The following is a 17,620-nucleotide window of genomic DNA, read 5'->3' on the forward strand; positions in this document are numbered from 1 at the left end:
TTATCACATTTTTCTAGCGTAATCGCATCTACTTCAAACATCAAGTAATAATAAGCTGAGCACAAGTCTTTTGTCGAAACACCCAATATCAAATTACTCGTCACATTTTTATTCACTATTTTTGAATACCGACAATTTAGAGGAAGGGAGCATATTAACTAACTTTTTAAACCACTTATACGGATTAATTTGCATATCATGCCAAATACATAAACATCACATTATTTCATGACCTAGCAGATAGAATATTTTTAATCGAATCACACCATGCCTACGAATCTATTAACATATTCTTCACATCATTTATACTTCCGACCTATCCTTCACACTACGGACTAACGAATACTAGACAACGTGATTAATTTCACACGTATCACTCTTGCTAAAAATACGAGAATTAGCACAACTAATATATTTAATCGTTCTACTTATTCATCAACAAGCAGGAGTAGTGACGTAACTCACCAGCATCAAGCAATTAAAAACTTCACAAGCACGCCGATGACTTCCAGGTTCGAGCTTTTTACCGAATACACAACAAGCATCGTGCGTGTTTGTTTTCCTCTCTATCAATCTCCTTGGATTTTTCTCTCCAGTCGGCGATGTGAGCGCATTAAGCAGGGAGGTCAACTACGCTGTTCCAAAGCACTACGGACGCCAAACACAACGAGTGCTGCAAGATGGAGTCTCGTGACGGCGACGTGGACAGGCGCGCGACTAGAGCTTGTCGAGCATGGTGACGAACAGCTCCACGACGAGGGTTCCAGTGGCATGGCACGAGCACAGGCAGAGACCGGTGTAGGGAGACAACAGGACTCGCTCGCGATCAAGACAACAACAGAAAAGAGCCCGCGCCGGAGCTCCAAATCAACGGCACAAGAGCCGAGCAGGACGCGACCCAATGATCTGACGCGCACGGCACCGAGGAAGTTCCACGACCATGCCACGGCGAGTAGATCGACAGAGACAGCACAGCGGCCTGCACAGCAAGGTCGAGACGGTGGCTTGACGACGGAACCACGTCTGCGCACGGCGGGGCTGAGCGCCAGCAAGGATTCCAAGCGCGCGACAAGCAGTAAACAGAGCAGGGCGCCATGGGAGGAAGGTTGGAGGCCGGGTGCGCAGGGGAGAGCTCAGGGGCACGCAGGCCGAGCTGAGCCAAGCAGATGGGGAGGAGATCGAGCTGGGCGAGCGCAGGGAGCAGGGAGATCCGGGCGCCATGGAGAGCTCGGCCGAAGGGGCGACCTAGGACTGGGAGACGCCATGGGAGGACGCGCGCCACGGGGGCTTGGCCGGACGCGGCGAGGAAGAAGACGAGGGCGCGGAGAGGAGCGAGGGCAAGCAGGGCGTTCGGGCGCTGCAGCAGGGAGGAAAATAGAGCTTGCGGCTGTGAGCAGAGAGCTGGAGCAGGAGAAAACGAGGACGCGGAAGGAAACTGCGCGACAAGGAGAGGGAACTGGGGGTCGCGGCATGGGCGAACTTGAGGAGAAGGGAGCAGGGAAACTGTCACGCGGGGTGGGGAGAGCGGGGAGGAGCAGAGGCGAGTTCCATCTTCCATGGTCGGACCTGCGTGAACCTTGAATGGAGGAGCAAATTTGGTGGCCATGGAGATGAGGAGAGGGAGGAGATCGGGCTGGGCGCGGCTTGGGGAAGATGCAGGTCGCCGGCGAGCTGGAGGACCAGGCCGCAAGGTCAGTCGCCCCACTGCCCAGAACTAGGGGTGGTAATGGATCGTGATCCAAATAGTTCTTCACAAAATGTCGAGGCCCTAAATAAATTATAGTTTAAAAATGACTACAAATAGAGCCCGATCCTAACCCGCTTCGATCCTTAGATCTTATAGTGCAAAATTTATAGCCCATTGTCAGCCCTACCCAGAACCCGTCGCGTGAAGAAGGAAGACGGCGGCTCCAGGGGATAAGACGACGCCAGAAAAAATCTGCGTACGGCAAAAATCGGCAGGGGAGGTGCGAGATATTTTCTTTTTTATTTTCTTTTCTTTTTTTTAGAAATCACAGATATTTTTGAATCGGGATTTGTAGCGATGATTAAAAGGTCGACGCACTATACAACTACGCATATTATTTTCTTGGATTTTAAAATAGGAATCCGAATTGACTAGCAATTGTTCCAGTTTCGGTTTATTTGCATTTGATTTAGTTGATTTTAGACGAATTTCGTTCGCTATTCGAACACTCAATTAGAGAACAATTTAATTAAACATCCGTATACGCGATATCACGGGTGACAAAAGGGGACTACATTATTTTACACCGGAAACTTAGTCGTCGGGTTCTATTTAATTGACCCGGGATAAAATCGTCCGAGTGGGTCGAGCTTCCGAATTCGGATTTGCGCGAACGATGAATTTTAAATAATCACCGGACGCACCGATTTTCGGAACAACGATGTTCCGAACATCACAAAAATTTAGGAAGAGCCCGGATAAATAAAAACGATGTCGAACTCACGACAGAAGAAACAGATGTGATATTAAAATCGCGATAGGCGAAGATGATTAAAATTTAGCATCTGTTTCATTCACTGATATTACGTGTTAAAGTCCGCACTCGAGGTCGAGCAGACGATAAACACCTGGGGTGTTACAGCCCTCCCCCTTAAAAGAATCTCGGCCCGAGATTCGGAACGAAAGACTCCTAAGAGTTGAGAAGCATGTAACCCATGTCCATATCAGCGATAATCATAAGGCAGTCTTGAGCGAAGGCGAGTGCCTCAGGATAGGGTTTCTCTAGTGGACATAACATGTATCGTGGTAAGCTAATTTAGAGATGTCCATCAGTAGAGACGATGTCTGCCAGAGGAACACATAAGGTTCCTTGTGTGCAGTTTGCTTTTTCTGACGACACTGTACTATCTGAGTCTGTTAGGCGAGCGGCGAATACGCGATTTTATCCAAACGGAATCAGATGCAACCTCTTGGGTAAAATACACAAAAAGAGGTTTACCAGCAAGTGGTCACGGTAAGTTTGTAGCACATGAGACGGGTGTGCATGTCGAATAACATCACAGTTGACCCGCGGCTAACCAGAAAATCCAAGTTCAAGAAAATGATAGAGACTCGAAAAATCACTAGCAAAGGGATCTGTAGATGTGGACCTTGCAACCAGTCCATTTTATCCAGTGCTAATCATGGCTCGACTTGATCACACATGCTGGAAAAGCACACGTGAGGCGATCAAGGCATGACTAGAGCGATAATTAGATGGTTTTTAGTCGACTTAACTCGATCTGTGTAAGTACTTTCTTAGAATAGTTTGAACCAAAGTGAGTTTAGATAACTCGATAAAACGATCTCTAAACTCAACCTTTGTTCACAATGCAGTTACAAGTTAGTAAAACCAACTTGTTGAACTACTTTTGGCATTGATCAAGTCCTCTCAGTACCATCGGTAAGCCAAGGGTTGAGATTTCACATTTGCTAATAGGAGATCATGTATTTGAATAGAAATCCATTCAGTCAGGTTGTTCATCCATTTCTTCATGCAAGATGAACAGACTGGGTTCGGAAATACATGGATTAAATAGGGGAGCAAATGAACAACTCCTTCATCTCAACAACAGGGAAAATCAATCTCCATTTTGAGAGCTAATTAGTTGACTTCAACACTAAAAAGCTCCAAGATTTCACCTTTACACAAAGGATGTAAAAGGGAACTTGTATAAGTAGTCACTACTAAGATCAAAGAAAAGATACCACACATGAAAGTGGTATGCCCTTTTGATCCAACAAAGATGATAGATGTTGCTTGATCACTTGACAAACAACATAGAAATTGTTTCAAGGAAGGAGTCCACAGAAGATCACACATCAGTGTAGTTCCACAATGGATCATGACTAGAGACCTCGATACTAGCATGCGCCAAGCAGCATAATCCTGTGTGCGCATTCACAGGAGGCTCTCAGTTTCACCGCGGTACCATAAGTTCTTAACCATGACACCATTACAAAACTGGCACCAATAATGAATCCCACGTGGTAAGAACAATTCGTGCAGAGATAACATATTGATGTAATCTCATAATGGATTATGACTACCAACTGTGATACTAGCGTGTGCCGAGCAGCACAACCGTGTGTGCGCACACACAGAAGGCCCCCGGTTTCGTCGCAGTATTATCAATTTTAGTCATAACGCCAATACCAGACATAACCAATAAGAAACCTCACGCGACACAAATGAATTGGCAAGGGGGACAATGTACAAAGAGATACTCCACTTGTAAGGATGGTTACAAGTAGAGAGCCAAACAGATCATGGCCCGATGAAATGAACAAGGTATGGCCATAACCTAAATTTGATGAAAGGAGTACGATGGGAGACTGTTAATTCAGCCCCAAACATATTTCTATGACCATCATATGGATTACAAGTCAAGGATTAGTATCTGATTAGATACGTAGGGAAAACAATCACAAGATTGAGTTGGTATGCCTTCGATAGATGTGGGGAAACCAAAGGCATCAAACTTAAGAAAATGATCAGACATGTATTTCCTAGGTTGGGTTGATAAAGCAATGATGTGATCATCAAGAACAGGCAAACTGGAATTAGGGATATCAGCTTGCGCCAATCGAATAAGGGCATGGTCTAAGATGGAATTATGACTCAAGATTCTTATTTTAAGCCTGCTTGCATTTTATGTCTAACAAACAGATTCATTTACATGGGCTTGGTCATGGAGTGATAATAGAAAATTTAAATTTGGGTCTAGGTTCATTAAATAAGAACATGACCTAGCTTTGGGTTTAGGCTACAAGTCACCAACAGTCTATCGACACATCCATACAAGAGCAAACACGTATTACACCTAAATAGATTACCTAAAGAACAGAGGACAACTATTTCATGGAAGTTCATAATACAACATTACACCATATTATCTACAATCACTGGTTACTAGAATAAAGATGAGAGAAGCATTTTGGGTGTATAGGTGATAAACATGATGCAACAATCAGGATGCATGCTCGTCCTATTCGTCCTCACAAGTTTTTGCCAACATAATGTGGCAATAACGTTCTATATCGGCGGCATACTTACGACTCTCACGGTATTTTGCTAGTCGTCGGCTACACATACATTTTCGAGGTTAGTGTACCTGCAGAAAATTCCATCACAACCCAATTCCCAATGATGCAATTCACACATGACAATTTATCACAGTTTATACTCCATATATTGCTATATGGAGGCCAGCTCATCATTAAGCGCCGAGCCACGCATAGGCGTCGTTGCCACACTTTAACCATAGGGCAACTCATTATGGTAACTCACCTTCTTACCTGAGCGTAGGTGCGTCGTTACAAGTACATTACACTTCTTAGTATGCCCATGTCTGTATACCCATCCACATCCATGGGGTACTAAATTCCTAGAAAAGTAATTACTCCACGTCGCAGCCTTCATATATACATATGTAGAACATGTATATAATCAAGCGCTTTTCATACTCTTCCCTAGACCGATGTTGGTTCGGTCATGCTCTCACATCTCACCTTACCTTGAGCGTCGATCCATTCAAGACTGAATGGCCTCAAAAATATCAATACACATGTATGCAATACCCCCGGTTGTGGGTTAGTGGTTTTCAACTAAGCCACCTGATAGTCCTTAACTTAGGGCTTAACAGAGGATGTCGCTAGCATTATAGTTTTTCAAAGCTGTTTTTCAAAGCCAAACAATGTGTTTAGTGGAAAATAGGTTTTTTCGAAACCAAAACTTTTGTTTTGAAAATACGTATGTGACTGTATATAATTAATCCTGCTCCGATACCAGCTGTAGCAGAACCTCCCAAGTTATTAGGCCCACATGCACCTGTCCTTGTCTCAAAGACCTTAGACGGCTATGCATGTGCACCAGATAACTTAACAGGATCCATCCGAGTTCCCCAAGGACCTCGGATAAACCACTTACAACCAGAACCGCGAGATTAAGTAAACACAAATCACACACCAATAATTTTGCAGCGGAAATCTTATTACCAAATTTTACATGTTACATCAAGTTTTACAATGTACATGATCAGAGTGATTACAAAAGTGATTCAAAGAAATAACTTTGAATTGTTATAGATTGTTTATAAGTTTGAAATATATGCTAGCTTAAGTGACCATCCTCAATAAGAAGATAAAGATGGGGTAAACTTATATAAGAAGGCCGAGCCCACTGGCACTTAACACCATCAACAGCAGCACAAAACTATAACCTGAAAAACAACAAGGAATAAAACCCTAAGTATGCAAGTACTCAGCAAGACTTACCCGACTAAAGAAAAGACTCTCAAGGGTATGCTGGTTAAATAGAAATCAAGGAAAAGGCTTTAGCAAGAATCAACTTAGATATTTTTGCAGAAATAACTTACTAAAGTGAATCCTTACTTTCAATGTTTTAACGCCAAATTAAATATTAATAGAATATGATTGCATCTAGTCTAATTTCACCATCTCATCAATACAACATCATTTTTATTCATAATGTTCACATCCTGACTTAGGTTGCAGGTCAGTGACCAAGTCTTCATATCCAAGAAGTAACGGCGATCCGAATCGATTAATACCCAGCTGGGGATCTCCAATCACACGACATATGTAGCACTTAACTCTTGCATATGTCAACTCGCCACCGGGGTTCTTAAGACCAGATCAGGTTCACGCCAACCGAGAGCACAGATACACCACCGTCCAACCTCTTGCCACGGAGGGTACATGCTACTCTCGTCATCTCTCCACTCCCATTGCGTGTTATCTTATTCTCGTATTAGTCTGCCTGAGGCAAAGCTTACCCATGATGAGGCATGTGACCAGTTAAAAGGTCCTCAATCATCAAGCCTAGATACGCATCCAATCCTTAATCAACCTGGGTAGAACATCACCTGTTCCTAGCCCAAGTCCCGATTTAAATACTTCCATCCTTAGGATTGTTTGTATTCCTTAGGATGAAAAGAGCATTATAGGGAACTTTACAGTAAGATCCCACCACGCTCTCAATGAAAATATTCTTGTAGGTAGAAGTCATCATTCCTTAGGATAACCCCTAAGTTAGGTCTTAATGGAAAAGACAACCTCTATCCACAAGATCTAAGCAGGGATAAGCATTTTTGTAAATCATATTTTGATACTTCATCAGAAGTATCTATAAGGGTATGGATATCAAGGTAGGCAATGCATCAAAGGGTTTCCAAGTAACTCCTATAAACTTAATGCATATTTCGCTAGACTTAAAGTGTGTAAAAATAATTTAAAAACACAAGGAAGGGGTTGCATGCACCAGGGCTTGCCTGGATAACACTAGGTTAGTGTTGTTAGACGACGTCCACTTGACGACCAGCCTTTGTTTCGGCATTCGTCAGATTATCCGTCTTCAGGTTCGTTCATCAATACTATCTCGTGGAGAAGCTCACGCGTAGCGATATCTTGTGGTCGACTCAGCTTTGGTCCTCCACATCACGTGATTAATTAACGTACCTGAATGAAATGCATTATGCACATGAATGAATACCGAGGAATAACACATAACTAATTATTGCTATACCAAAGAGGATTAACACTTGTGGTCAAGCATCACAAACTAAAATACATAAACACTAGATACTGATATACGACTACGCCCAATTATCACATTTTTCTAGCGTAATCGCATCTACTTCAAACATCAAGTAATAATAAGCTGAGCACAAGTCTTTTGTCGAAACACCCAATATCAAATTACTCGTCACATTTTTATTCAATATTTTTGAATACCGACAATTTAGAGTAAGGGAGCATATTAACTAACTTTTTAAACCACTTATCCGGATTAATTTGCATATCATGCCAAATACATAAACATCACATTATTCCATGACCTAGCTGATAGAATATTTTTAATCGAATCACGCCATGCCTACAATTCTATTAACATATTCTTCACATCATTTATACTTCCGACCTATCCTTAACACTACAGACTAACGAATACTAGACGACACGATTAATTTCACACATATCACTCTTGCTAAAAATATGAGAATTAGCACAACAAATATATTTAATCGTTCTACTTATTCATCAACAAGCAGGAGCAGTGACGTAACTCACCATCATCCAAGCGATTAAAAACTTCACGCGCACGCCGATGACTTCCAGGTTCAAGCTTTTTACCGAACACACAACGAGCATCGCGCGTGTTTGTTTTCCTCTCTATCAATCTCCTTGGATTTTCCTCTCCAGTCGGCGATGTGAGCGCATTAAGCAGGGAGGTCAACTACGCTGTTCCAAAGCACTACGGACGCCAAACACAACGAGTGATGCAAGAAGGAGTCTCGTGACGGCGACGTGGACAGTCGCGCGACTAGAGCTTGTCGAGCATGGTGACGAATAACTCCACGGCGAGGGTTCCAGTGGCCAGCGGCGGTCCTGAGAAATCAGGGGCCCAGAGCAAGATACAAATTAAGGGCCCTTCTAGATTTCATGATTATATATATACTGCAAATTTTAAAAAATAATTGTGAATTGAAACCATCGAAAAGAGCACCCAAACAATAAATCCTATATTTGAGTCCTAACAAATAAAATATAACATGATTCAAATTGTTAAAGTCACACAAACATTTACAGCTCCAACAGTTGAGTCTCACATCATATCATGTTATTAGAAAAGATCAATTATTTAGGAAATAAAAAATTAAAAATAGTATACAAAATAAGGATAGAGCTCCACAATGTGGTCTTATATTTGGGATTCGAGAGACCGAGTCCTATAATTATTTGATGATTTTTTTTTGTAAAATAGAACCTATGTTGGAGCAATGTTTTGGTGTCACAGTCGTATATTGTAAAATATAACCATATTTAAGACCCTTCTTGGTGATGCTCTTTAGGTACACCAAAATTAAATAAATTAAAAATTACTACCCATTATGTGGCACTCACAAATAATCAATAAAATCAAATATTTACCAATTAGCAAGTCATGCTGCAATATGCTGATTCATCGTTGGAATCGCACCACGAGACACCAAACACATACTCTAAGGCTATATATGGTAATACCGGAGTGGGGCCCCTTTGGAACCGGGGGCCCAGGGCGGCCGCACTACTGCCAGTGGCATGGCTCGAGCACAGGCAGAGATCGACGCAGGGAGACAACAGGACTCGCGATCACGACAACAATGGCGAGGCCGACGAGCACCAGAGAAGAGCCCGCGCCGGAGCTCCAAATCAACGGCACAAGAACCGAGCAGGACGCGACCCAACGATCTGACGCGCACGGCGCCAAGGAAGTTCCATGACCATGCCACGGCGAGCAGATCGACAGAGACAGCACAGCGGCATGCACAACAAGGTCGAGACGGTGGCTTGACGACGGAACCACATCTGTGCACGGTGGGGCTGAGCGCCAGCAAGTATTCCAAGCGCGCGACAAGCAGTAAACAGAGCAGGGCGCCATGGGAGGAAGGTTGGAGGTCGGGTGCGCAAGGGAGAGCTCAGGGGCACGCAGGCCGAGCTGAGCCAAGCAGATGGGGAGGAGACCGAGCTGGGCGAGCGCAGGGAGCAGGGAGATCCGGGCGCCATGGGGAGCTCGGCCGAAGGGGCGACCTGGGACTGGGAGACGTCATGGGAGGACGCGCGCCACGGGAGCTTGGCCGGACGCGGCGAGGAAGAAGACGAGGGCGCAGAGAGGAGCGAGGGCAAGCAGGGCATTCGGGCGCTGCAGCAGGGAGGAAAACAGAGCTTGCGGCTGTGAGCAGAGAGCTGGAGCAGGAGAAAACGAGGACGCCGAAGGAAACTGCGCGACAAGGAGAGGGAACTGGGGGTCGTGGCATGGGCGAACATGAGGAGAAGGGAGCAGGGAAACTGTCACGCGGGGTGGGGAGAGTAGGGAGGAGCAGAGGCGAGTTCCATCTTCCATGGTCGGACCTGCGCGAACCTTGAACGGAGGAGCAAATTTGGTGGCCATGGAGATGAGGAGAGGGAGGAGATGGGGCTGGGCGCGGCTTGGGGAAGATGCAGGTCGCCGGCGAGCTGGAGGACCAGGCCGCAAGGTCAGGCGCCCCACTGCCCAGAACCCGTCGCGTGAAGAAGGAAAACGGCGGCTCCAGGGGATAAGACGATGCCAGAAAAAATCTGCGTACGGCAAAAATCGGCAGGGGAGGGCGGCGCGAGATATTTTCTTGTTTTTATTTTCTTTTCTCTTTTTTTAGAAATCACACATATTTTTGAATCGGGATTTGTAGCGATGATTAAAAGGTCGACGCACTATACAAATACGCATATTATTTTCTCGGATTTTAAAATAGGAATCCGAATTGACTAGCAATTGTTCCGGTTTCGGTTTATTTTAATCTGCATTTGATTCAGTTGATTTTAGACGAATTCCGTTCGCTATTCGAACACTCGATTAGAGAACAATTTAATTAAACATCCGTAGACGCGATGTCACGGATGACAAAAAGGGGACTACATTATTTTACACCGGAAGCTTAGTCGTTGGGTTCTATTTAATTGGCCCGGGATAAAATCGTCCGAGTGGGTCGAGCTTCCGAATTCGGATTTGCGCGAACGATAAATTTTAAATAATCACCGGACGCACCGATTTTCGGAACAACGATGTTCCAAACATCACAAAAATTTAGGAAGAGCCTGGATAAATAAAAACGATGTCGAACTCATGACAAAAGAAACAGATGCGATATTAAAATCGCGATAGGCGAAGATGATTGAAATTTAGCATCTGTTTCATCCACTGATATTACATGTTAAAGTCCACACTCGAGGTCGAGCAGACGATAAACACCTGGGGTGTTACAGATTCTGACCTTGATTGATTAAGAGGAGCTGGAGGTTGCCAACTGCTTAGGTGCAAGAGGAAAGAATATAGGTAGAAAAGGGTAAGCATAGATGGATTAAAGAGGGGAAGAGGGAGAGCACCCATCTACCTGACTCTATGGCACTCAGCTAGTAAATGGATGCCATTACGGACCCAGGGGCCACAACACACCAACACTCATCACAAAGAAGCAAATCAGTCATAACACAAAGACAAACAGCACAAGCATACAACGACAAATATTTCGTTGCTATACGTTCCTTTTAATTAAATGGTGGTCTTTCTTAAAAAGGGAATAACTACTCTCTAAGGTTGTTGAAGGACAAGGACAAGAACAAGACGTGTAGGATAGGGACACGAGTACAATAAGGGATGGAGTTGAAGCAAGGACTGTAATCTACGAGGGAGAAAATGCAACCAAGGGTAGGGTAGGTAAAACACCATTCTCAAATCGAGATGGGAAAGATGGTACTTCAAAAGGTAGGCATAGGATAAGCATCATGGAAAGATCTAGATATTAGGAAGGTAAGGGTGATACCAAGCAAAAGATAAGACTTGCAGTGCGACAGAGGAAAAGGGAACGAATAAGAGCGGGATGGGTAAGACATCACTCTTGAAATGAAATGGGAGAGGCGGCTTTAAAACACAGGTACATGATAAGCATCAAGGTAAAGATCGAGGGATGTCAAGGGTTAAGGTGATAACGGGCAAACACAACAAGGATGTATTCTAGACAAAACTTGCAAGGTGTCAAAGAAGGGGGAGCAGTCAACGATGAAATAGATGAGACATCATCCCCGAACAGGGATGGAAAAGAGGAGGCTTCAAAGGGTAGGTTAAATGTAAGCAGAAGGCAAGGGAATAGTTATCACGAGGGTCTAAAGGTGATAACGGGCAAGGATGTAGGAGAGGAGGTAAATGGGTATAAGAACCAAGGATATAAATACCACAGAGGGTGGAGTTAAGACAGGACATGCAAGTGAAAAAAGAAGAGGGTACGTTTAAGGGCTAGATAGGTAAACTGTCACTCTCAATTTGAGGTGGAAGAGGGGAATTTTTTTTGAGTATGAATAAAGATGAGTATCAAGGCAAGATCGATGGATGACAAGGTGATGGTGATAGCAAACAAAAACGCATCAAAGGATGGAATTAGGACAAAACCTGTAAGGCGACAAGGAGTGAAAAGAAATCAAGGGGGAGATAGGTAACTCACATCCTCAAACTGGGTTGAAGGAAGGGGAGGCTTTTAAAGGACAAGTTCAGGGTAAGCATTTAGGTAGAATACCTCAATATAATAAGGGTCAAAGGCGATAACAGACAAGGGTATGAGAGAAAAGATGAAGGCATGGGAGAGCCAGTGGTAGGAGTACCACAAAAAATGGAGTCACGTCCAAGCTTACACGTGGTAGAGAAGAGGATATAGCCAAGGGTAAGGTAAGTAAAACACCGCTCTCAAATTGGGATAGGAGATTGGAGATCTTAGAGGACAGACATAGTGTAATCACCGAAGTAAGATTTAGAGATGAGAAAGATAAAGGCAATAACAAACCAAAGCATAACAAATGATGGAGTTAAAAACTCGCAAGCGACAAGGAAGAGGATACGACCAAGGGAAAAGTAGGTAGAATACAATGCTCGGATTGAGATAGAAAAGAGGGTATTTTAAAGGCCGGTATAAGATAAACATCAAGGTAAGATATAGAGGTGATAAGGATAAAGGTACTAATGACGAAAAACATAATCCGTGGACAGAGTTAAGGCAAGACTCGCAAAGTGACGAAGTGGAGAAAACAATCAAGGATAGATAAGTGAGGTTCCGACAGAAGGGTTGAAGTAAAATTTCTTTACTAAGGGAAGTAATAAGGAATTAACGAGATCACCAAGGATGTGCAAAATAAAATGACCACTCATGGATCATTAAGAAACAAGGGTGGTCAAGGGCATGTTAACTGAAATGTCTTAAACAGACGTTGGGGTATGAAGATAAGCATACATGAAAATATAGGAGTATGCAAGACTCTAAGGATATGAGCATACTAAGACCAGAGGAATATAAATTGTTGAAAGATAACGACTAAATAATGGAATAGGAAGGGATCTCAAAAGACAGGAATGTCATGGACACATAAACTGAACTGTTTAAATAGGTAGTAGAGGCACAAGAGTAAGTACTTTTAATCAAGGGATAAGGGTATTAAAATGCAAGTATACGAGCATGTCAATACCAATGGAATTGACATGGTCACATGGTAGCAATTTTAATTTAATAATGGAAGAGAAAAGAATCCTAAAAGACAAGAAGGTTATGGTCAGGGGGCATCTACAAAGGTGTCGCAAGCACAAGAGTGAGATCATATCTAATAGATTGAGAGAAGTATAGACCATACTAGAATAAAATACTTTTGGCAATGGGGCATATAGGAACATGAAGCGTCCCGATCCTTTCGGACTCAAATGTGATACAATTACTAGTCCCAGGAGGCTAGTAACCACATTCATTACTTCAAATAGTTACAGAGTCTGAATAATGTTATTACAATACCGGGGATACAAGCTCGAAAGTGAGCCGAGAAAAACATAAAGCGCAGTGGAAGATAAAATAGCCCAGGCCACAGGCAGAACTGGGTGAAGACACAACCCCATCAATCAAGCATAGCAGAAAAGAAGTCTTCAGCTGCTGAAAAACATAAATAAATCTGGGTGAATACACTAGGTATTCCGCAAGCCCACCCGGCTCCCGTAAAGAGAAAGTGACCTATATTGTACATGCTTTATATGGTGGAGTTGAAGTCACTCATACTTTCTGAGAGAAAAGCAGTACTCAATGGTTAGGGTTTTCCCAAGACAATAGAAGTAACACTTGCTTGACCACCACTGAGCTTCCCGCTCCCGTGGCACTACTTTCTTTCCAGAACAGAACATACACACGCATTTCCCTGTTCCCAGTTGTAGTAGAAACACTAATTGTCATACCATACCAGACTCGTCCATACCAGTGGACACAGACTATTCGAATAGGTTTAGACTCTGCGTAGAGGGGTACACTTTACCCACTAGTCCGGCTCTGCGATCTCATGGCCAATGAGACCCGAATCCGAAACTCTTTCCTTCTTTGTACGTCCGAACCTTAACGGTTATACCGGAAGGAGTCAGGCCACCGCCATGTCCAAACTGGACAAAACATTCCCCCTCCTTATCCTCCCGGTGCTACCCCAGCCTTCATAACCCTGGGGTTGGACCGTACGAGTTCAGATTGAGTGGCTGCCCACACAGCCTCGAGTGGTTGTACTTTTGAGAGTACAGGTAATGAAAGATGACAAACCGGTCCTTATACGAGAGGACGATCCTTCTGCTCACGCCTAAACCAGTTGAGCCAACACCTTAGGCCCTCCCCTAAACCAGGGAGTCCCTGATCATCCTACTACACCAGGTGATGAGGGTGAGTACCCTTCATCGCACTCTTTTGGAAAACATTTCACTTATACCCCTTTTCACTTGTTCCATATCTTTTAATCGAAGTAATAGTTAATGCGGGCTCTCTCATGCTTACCATGCAATTCGACTCCCATCCCATAATCCAGGCTTAAGCAGTGGTAGAGAGAGATAGGTAAATAATGCATCAAGGGAAAGATGGACTTGCCTTCGTCGAAGCTTTCCTGGCACAAGAGGTTAATCTCGGAGGGGTCAGGTTCTTGCCCTTCTTCCGGAGCTAAGAATTCCGGAGGATCGGATCCCTCTTCCGCTAATTAAACATAGACAATAACAATACATCAAACATAGTGACCTTTGTGGGGTGTGCAAATTGTTATACTTTATTATTTTTGTGCCCTAATAATTTATTTAGACAATTTTTGGTGCATAAAATATTAGTATCTAAATATATATGTGAAAATGAGAAAAGAAAATAGGAAAAGAAAAAGAAAAGGGATTCTCCATCCAACTGGGCCGGGGGGGGGGGATTTTGGCCCACATGGCGCGCGGGTGCGGGCGCGCTTGTGGCCCAGCCGGCCCAGCTGCGAGGGAACGGCGGCGGGGACGACGCCGTAGCGCGGGCCCACCAGCCAGGGAGAGGGGGGGGGCTGACGGCGTCACTCGGCAACGGAGGGGGAAGGGGCTCGACCGGGGCCGGTCGGCGGCGAACTCCGCGGCGGTTCTCCGCCGTCGGTCCGGTTCTCTGGCGGGGAAGGGGTGGCGAAGCACGGGCGGTTGGAGTGGGTCATGATGGTGGGGCGAATTTGGCCTGCGGGGGCCTATGGCGGTCGGTCCACGGCGCGGTGGCGGGTGCCCGCGGCGGCGAAGCCGCCGGTGAGGTTTCCGGCCACGACAGGGGAGGCAAAGTGGTGTCTAGTGATCGCGAGCGTGTGGCGGAGCTTCGGCCATAGCTTAATTGAACAGAGAGGCGCTAGAGAGGGGGAAGGGAGCTCACCGGAGCAAGGCAGGGAGCACGACAGCGCTTGCTTGAATAGCTCGGGGAGGAGGGCAGTGGGGATGGCTGGAGTTGTGTGGCGAAGACGGGGCTCGAGCGGGCCCTTTTATAGGCGCTCGGGGGAGGGAGGAGGATGGGGGAGACGACGAGCACCGGTGAGCTCGCCATGGGTACGGGAATGGCGCTAACGCCGATTGGGACGGCTCGGGCAGGCTGAGGGGGTGAGAGGTCGGCTCAAGCACAGTGGCGGGGTTGTCGCGGAGGCTGGCGAGCATTAATGGCGAGGCGACGAGGCGAGGGGCGCTCGGCGGCGATCGCGCCGGTGAGGGATGGGCGAGGGAGAAGGAGGTGACGGGTGGGGTCGGGCTGCCAGTGAGAGAGGTCCGCGCGAGAGAGAGAGCGGTGAGGCGCTGACGGGCGGGGCCCGGAAGTCAGGGGGCGGGAGCGGCGCGCGGTTTGGGCCGCTTGGGCCGGAAGAGAGGGGGGGGGTTTGCGGGCGCGCGCAAGCTGGGCTGGGATTCGGCCCAGCCGAGGGAGGGGAGAGGGATTTCCTTTTTCTTTTCTTATTCTATTTCTTTTCCTTTTTCTTTTCTACTTTTGTGTCTTTTTGTTTCTTTTTCTCTTATCAAAAATTCTCTAAATGAACTTGGTGATAAATATGGTCTATGTGAGGTGCTTCAAATCATTTTAAGTGCATGCAAATGATTGGGTGACCTAGGGGTAGGGTTAAGGGAGAAGAATAAAATGAAGGAGGGGGGGAATTAGGGGGGGTTTAGGGTTTCAAACCTGGGTTGGGATTTTGGGATGTTACAAACCTATCCCACTTAAAGGAATCTCGCCCTCGAGATTTAGACTGGATTTGGGAAAAGGTAAGGGTATTCCCTTCTCAAGAAGTCCTCACTCTCCTAGGTGGCTTCCTCTTCTCCTTCTCTGCTCCATTGAACTTTACAGAGCTTTACTTCTGAGGTGCGGGTTTTTCTGACTGCGGAATCAAGAATCTTCACTGGTTTCTCACGATATTGAAGGTCTTTCTGAATCTGCACTGTCTCTTCTTCGAGGTGACTTTCTGGTGCTTGCAGGCACTTGCGTAGCTGGGATACGTGGAACACATTGTGGATGTCGGACATGGATTCTGGTAGTTCCAGGCGGTATGCTGCGGGTCCTACCTTGCCAATGATGGGATAGGGACCTACAAAACGTGGGGCTAGCTTCCCTTTGACTTGGAACCTCCTGACACCATGCATTGGAGAAACTTTGAGGTAGACGAAGTCTCCTTCCTCAAATCGGAGTTCCCTCCGCCTGTTGTCTGCGTAACTCTTCTGCCGACTTTGAGCTTCAAGCAACCTTCTGCGGATCAGTGCAACTTTCTCTTCCGCCTCTTTGACAAAGGTAGGTCCTTCTAGTGCTTTTTCCCCCACGTTGGACCACATGAGAGGGGTCTGGCATTTCCGTCCATACAGTGCTTCGAATGGCGACATCTTGATGCTGGCCTGATAGCTATTGTTGTATGAGAACTCTGCGTAGGGTAGACTGGACTCCCAACTTCTATCAAAAGCTAACACACATGCTCTCAACAGATCTTCAAGGACTTTGTTGACCCTTTCTGTCTGCCCATCTGTCTGAGGGTGGTAAGCGGTACTGAAATCTAGCTTGGTGCCCATAGCTTTCTGAAGGCTTGTCCAGAATTTGGATGTGAACTGGGTTCCTCTGTCTGACACTATCTTCCTTGGGATGCCATGGAGTCTGACTATCTCCTTGAGGTAAATCCGGGCAAGGGTGGCTCCTCTAAAGGTAGTTTTCACTGGAATGAAATGGGCTACCTTGGTGAGGCGATCTATTATTACCTAGACGCAGTCATTCCCTTTCTGCGTCCGGGGCAGTCTGGTTACGAAGTCCATGCCTATTTCTTCCCACTTCCATTCAGGTATCGGGAGGGGTTGTAATAGGCCAGCAGGTTTTTGGTGTTCGGCCTTCGTCCGTTGGCAGATGTCACATCGGGCCACATACTGAGCTATTTCTTTCTTCATCCCCTTCCACCAGTATCTGGTCTTGAGGTCCAGGTACATCTTGGTAGTTCCGGGGTGGATGGAGTAGGCCGAGTCGTGAGCTTCCTTGAGTAGGACCTCTCGGGTTTCCCCTTTTGGTACATATAGACGGTGTTTGAACCAAAGGACTCCTTGGTCATCTGTCCTGAGGTCCTGGAGTTGTTCCTTGCGGGCTTTCTCCACAAGCCTTGCCGTCTCTGGGTCTAGATGTTGAGCTTTGCAGATGAGGTCTTCTAGCATTGGTTTGACTTCGAGACTATCGTTGTTTCCCAAACATACATTTAGTCGTGCTGATTCTTTCTTCCAGTCTTCTAGAAAGT

The 17,620-nt window shown here is 45.6% G+C and overlaps 2 protein-coding genes across 2 annotated transcripts; both read left to right on the forward strand.

The window, feature by feature from the left end:
- Positions 1–399: 399 nt before the first annotated feature.
- LOC100383964 (uncharacterized) lies at positions 400–1,653 on the forward strand. Its single transcript, NM_001176578.2, has one exon. The coding sequence runs from the start codon at positions 502–504 to the stop codon at positions 1,579–1,581; it is 1,080 nt and encodes a 359-aa protein (NP_001170049.1). The 5' UTR covers positions 400–501; the 3' UTR covers positions 1,582–1,653.
- Positions 1,654–8,102: 6,449 nt separating this feature from the next.
- LOC103637598 (hornerin) lies at positions 8,103–9,934 on the forward strand. Its single transcript, XM_008659765.4, is given in 2 exon segments — positions 8,103–8,413; positions 9,106–9,934. Coding segments are annotated over 2 exon segments (1,107 nt in total). The 5' UTR covers positions 8,103–8,135.
- The last annotated feature ends 7,686 nt before the right edge of the window (positions 9,935–17,620 follow it).

Source organism: Zea mays, chromosome 1 (genome assembly GCF_902167145.1).
Source record: "Zea mays cultivar B73 chromosome 1, Zm-B73-REFERENCE-NAM-5.0, whole genome shotgun sequence".
In the NCBI taxonomy this organism is placed as follows: domain Eukaryota; kingdom Viridiplantae; phylum Streptophyta; class Magnoliopsida; order Poales; family Poaceae; genus Zea; species Zea mays.

Excerpts from the sequence above, each read along its gene's own strand:
- LOC100383964 (NM_001176578.2), top strand. The coding sequence starts at position 502 with ATGACTTCCAGGTTCGAGCTTTTTACCGAATACACAACAAGCATCGTG.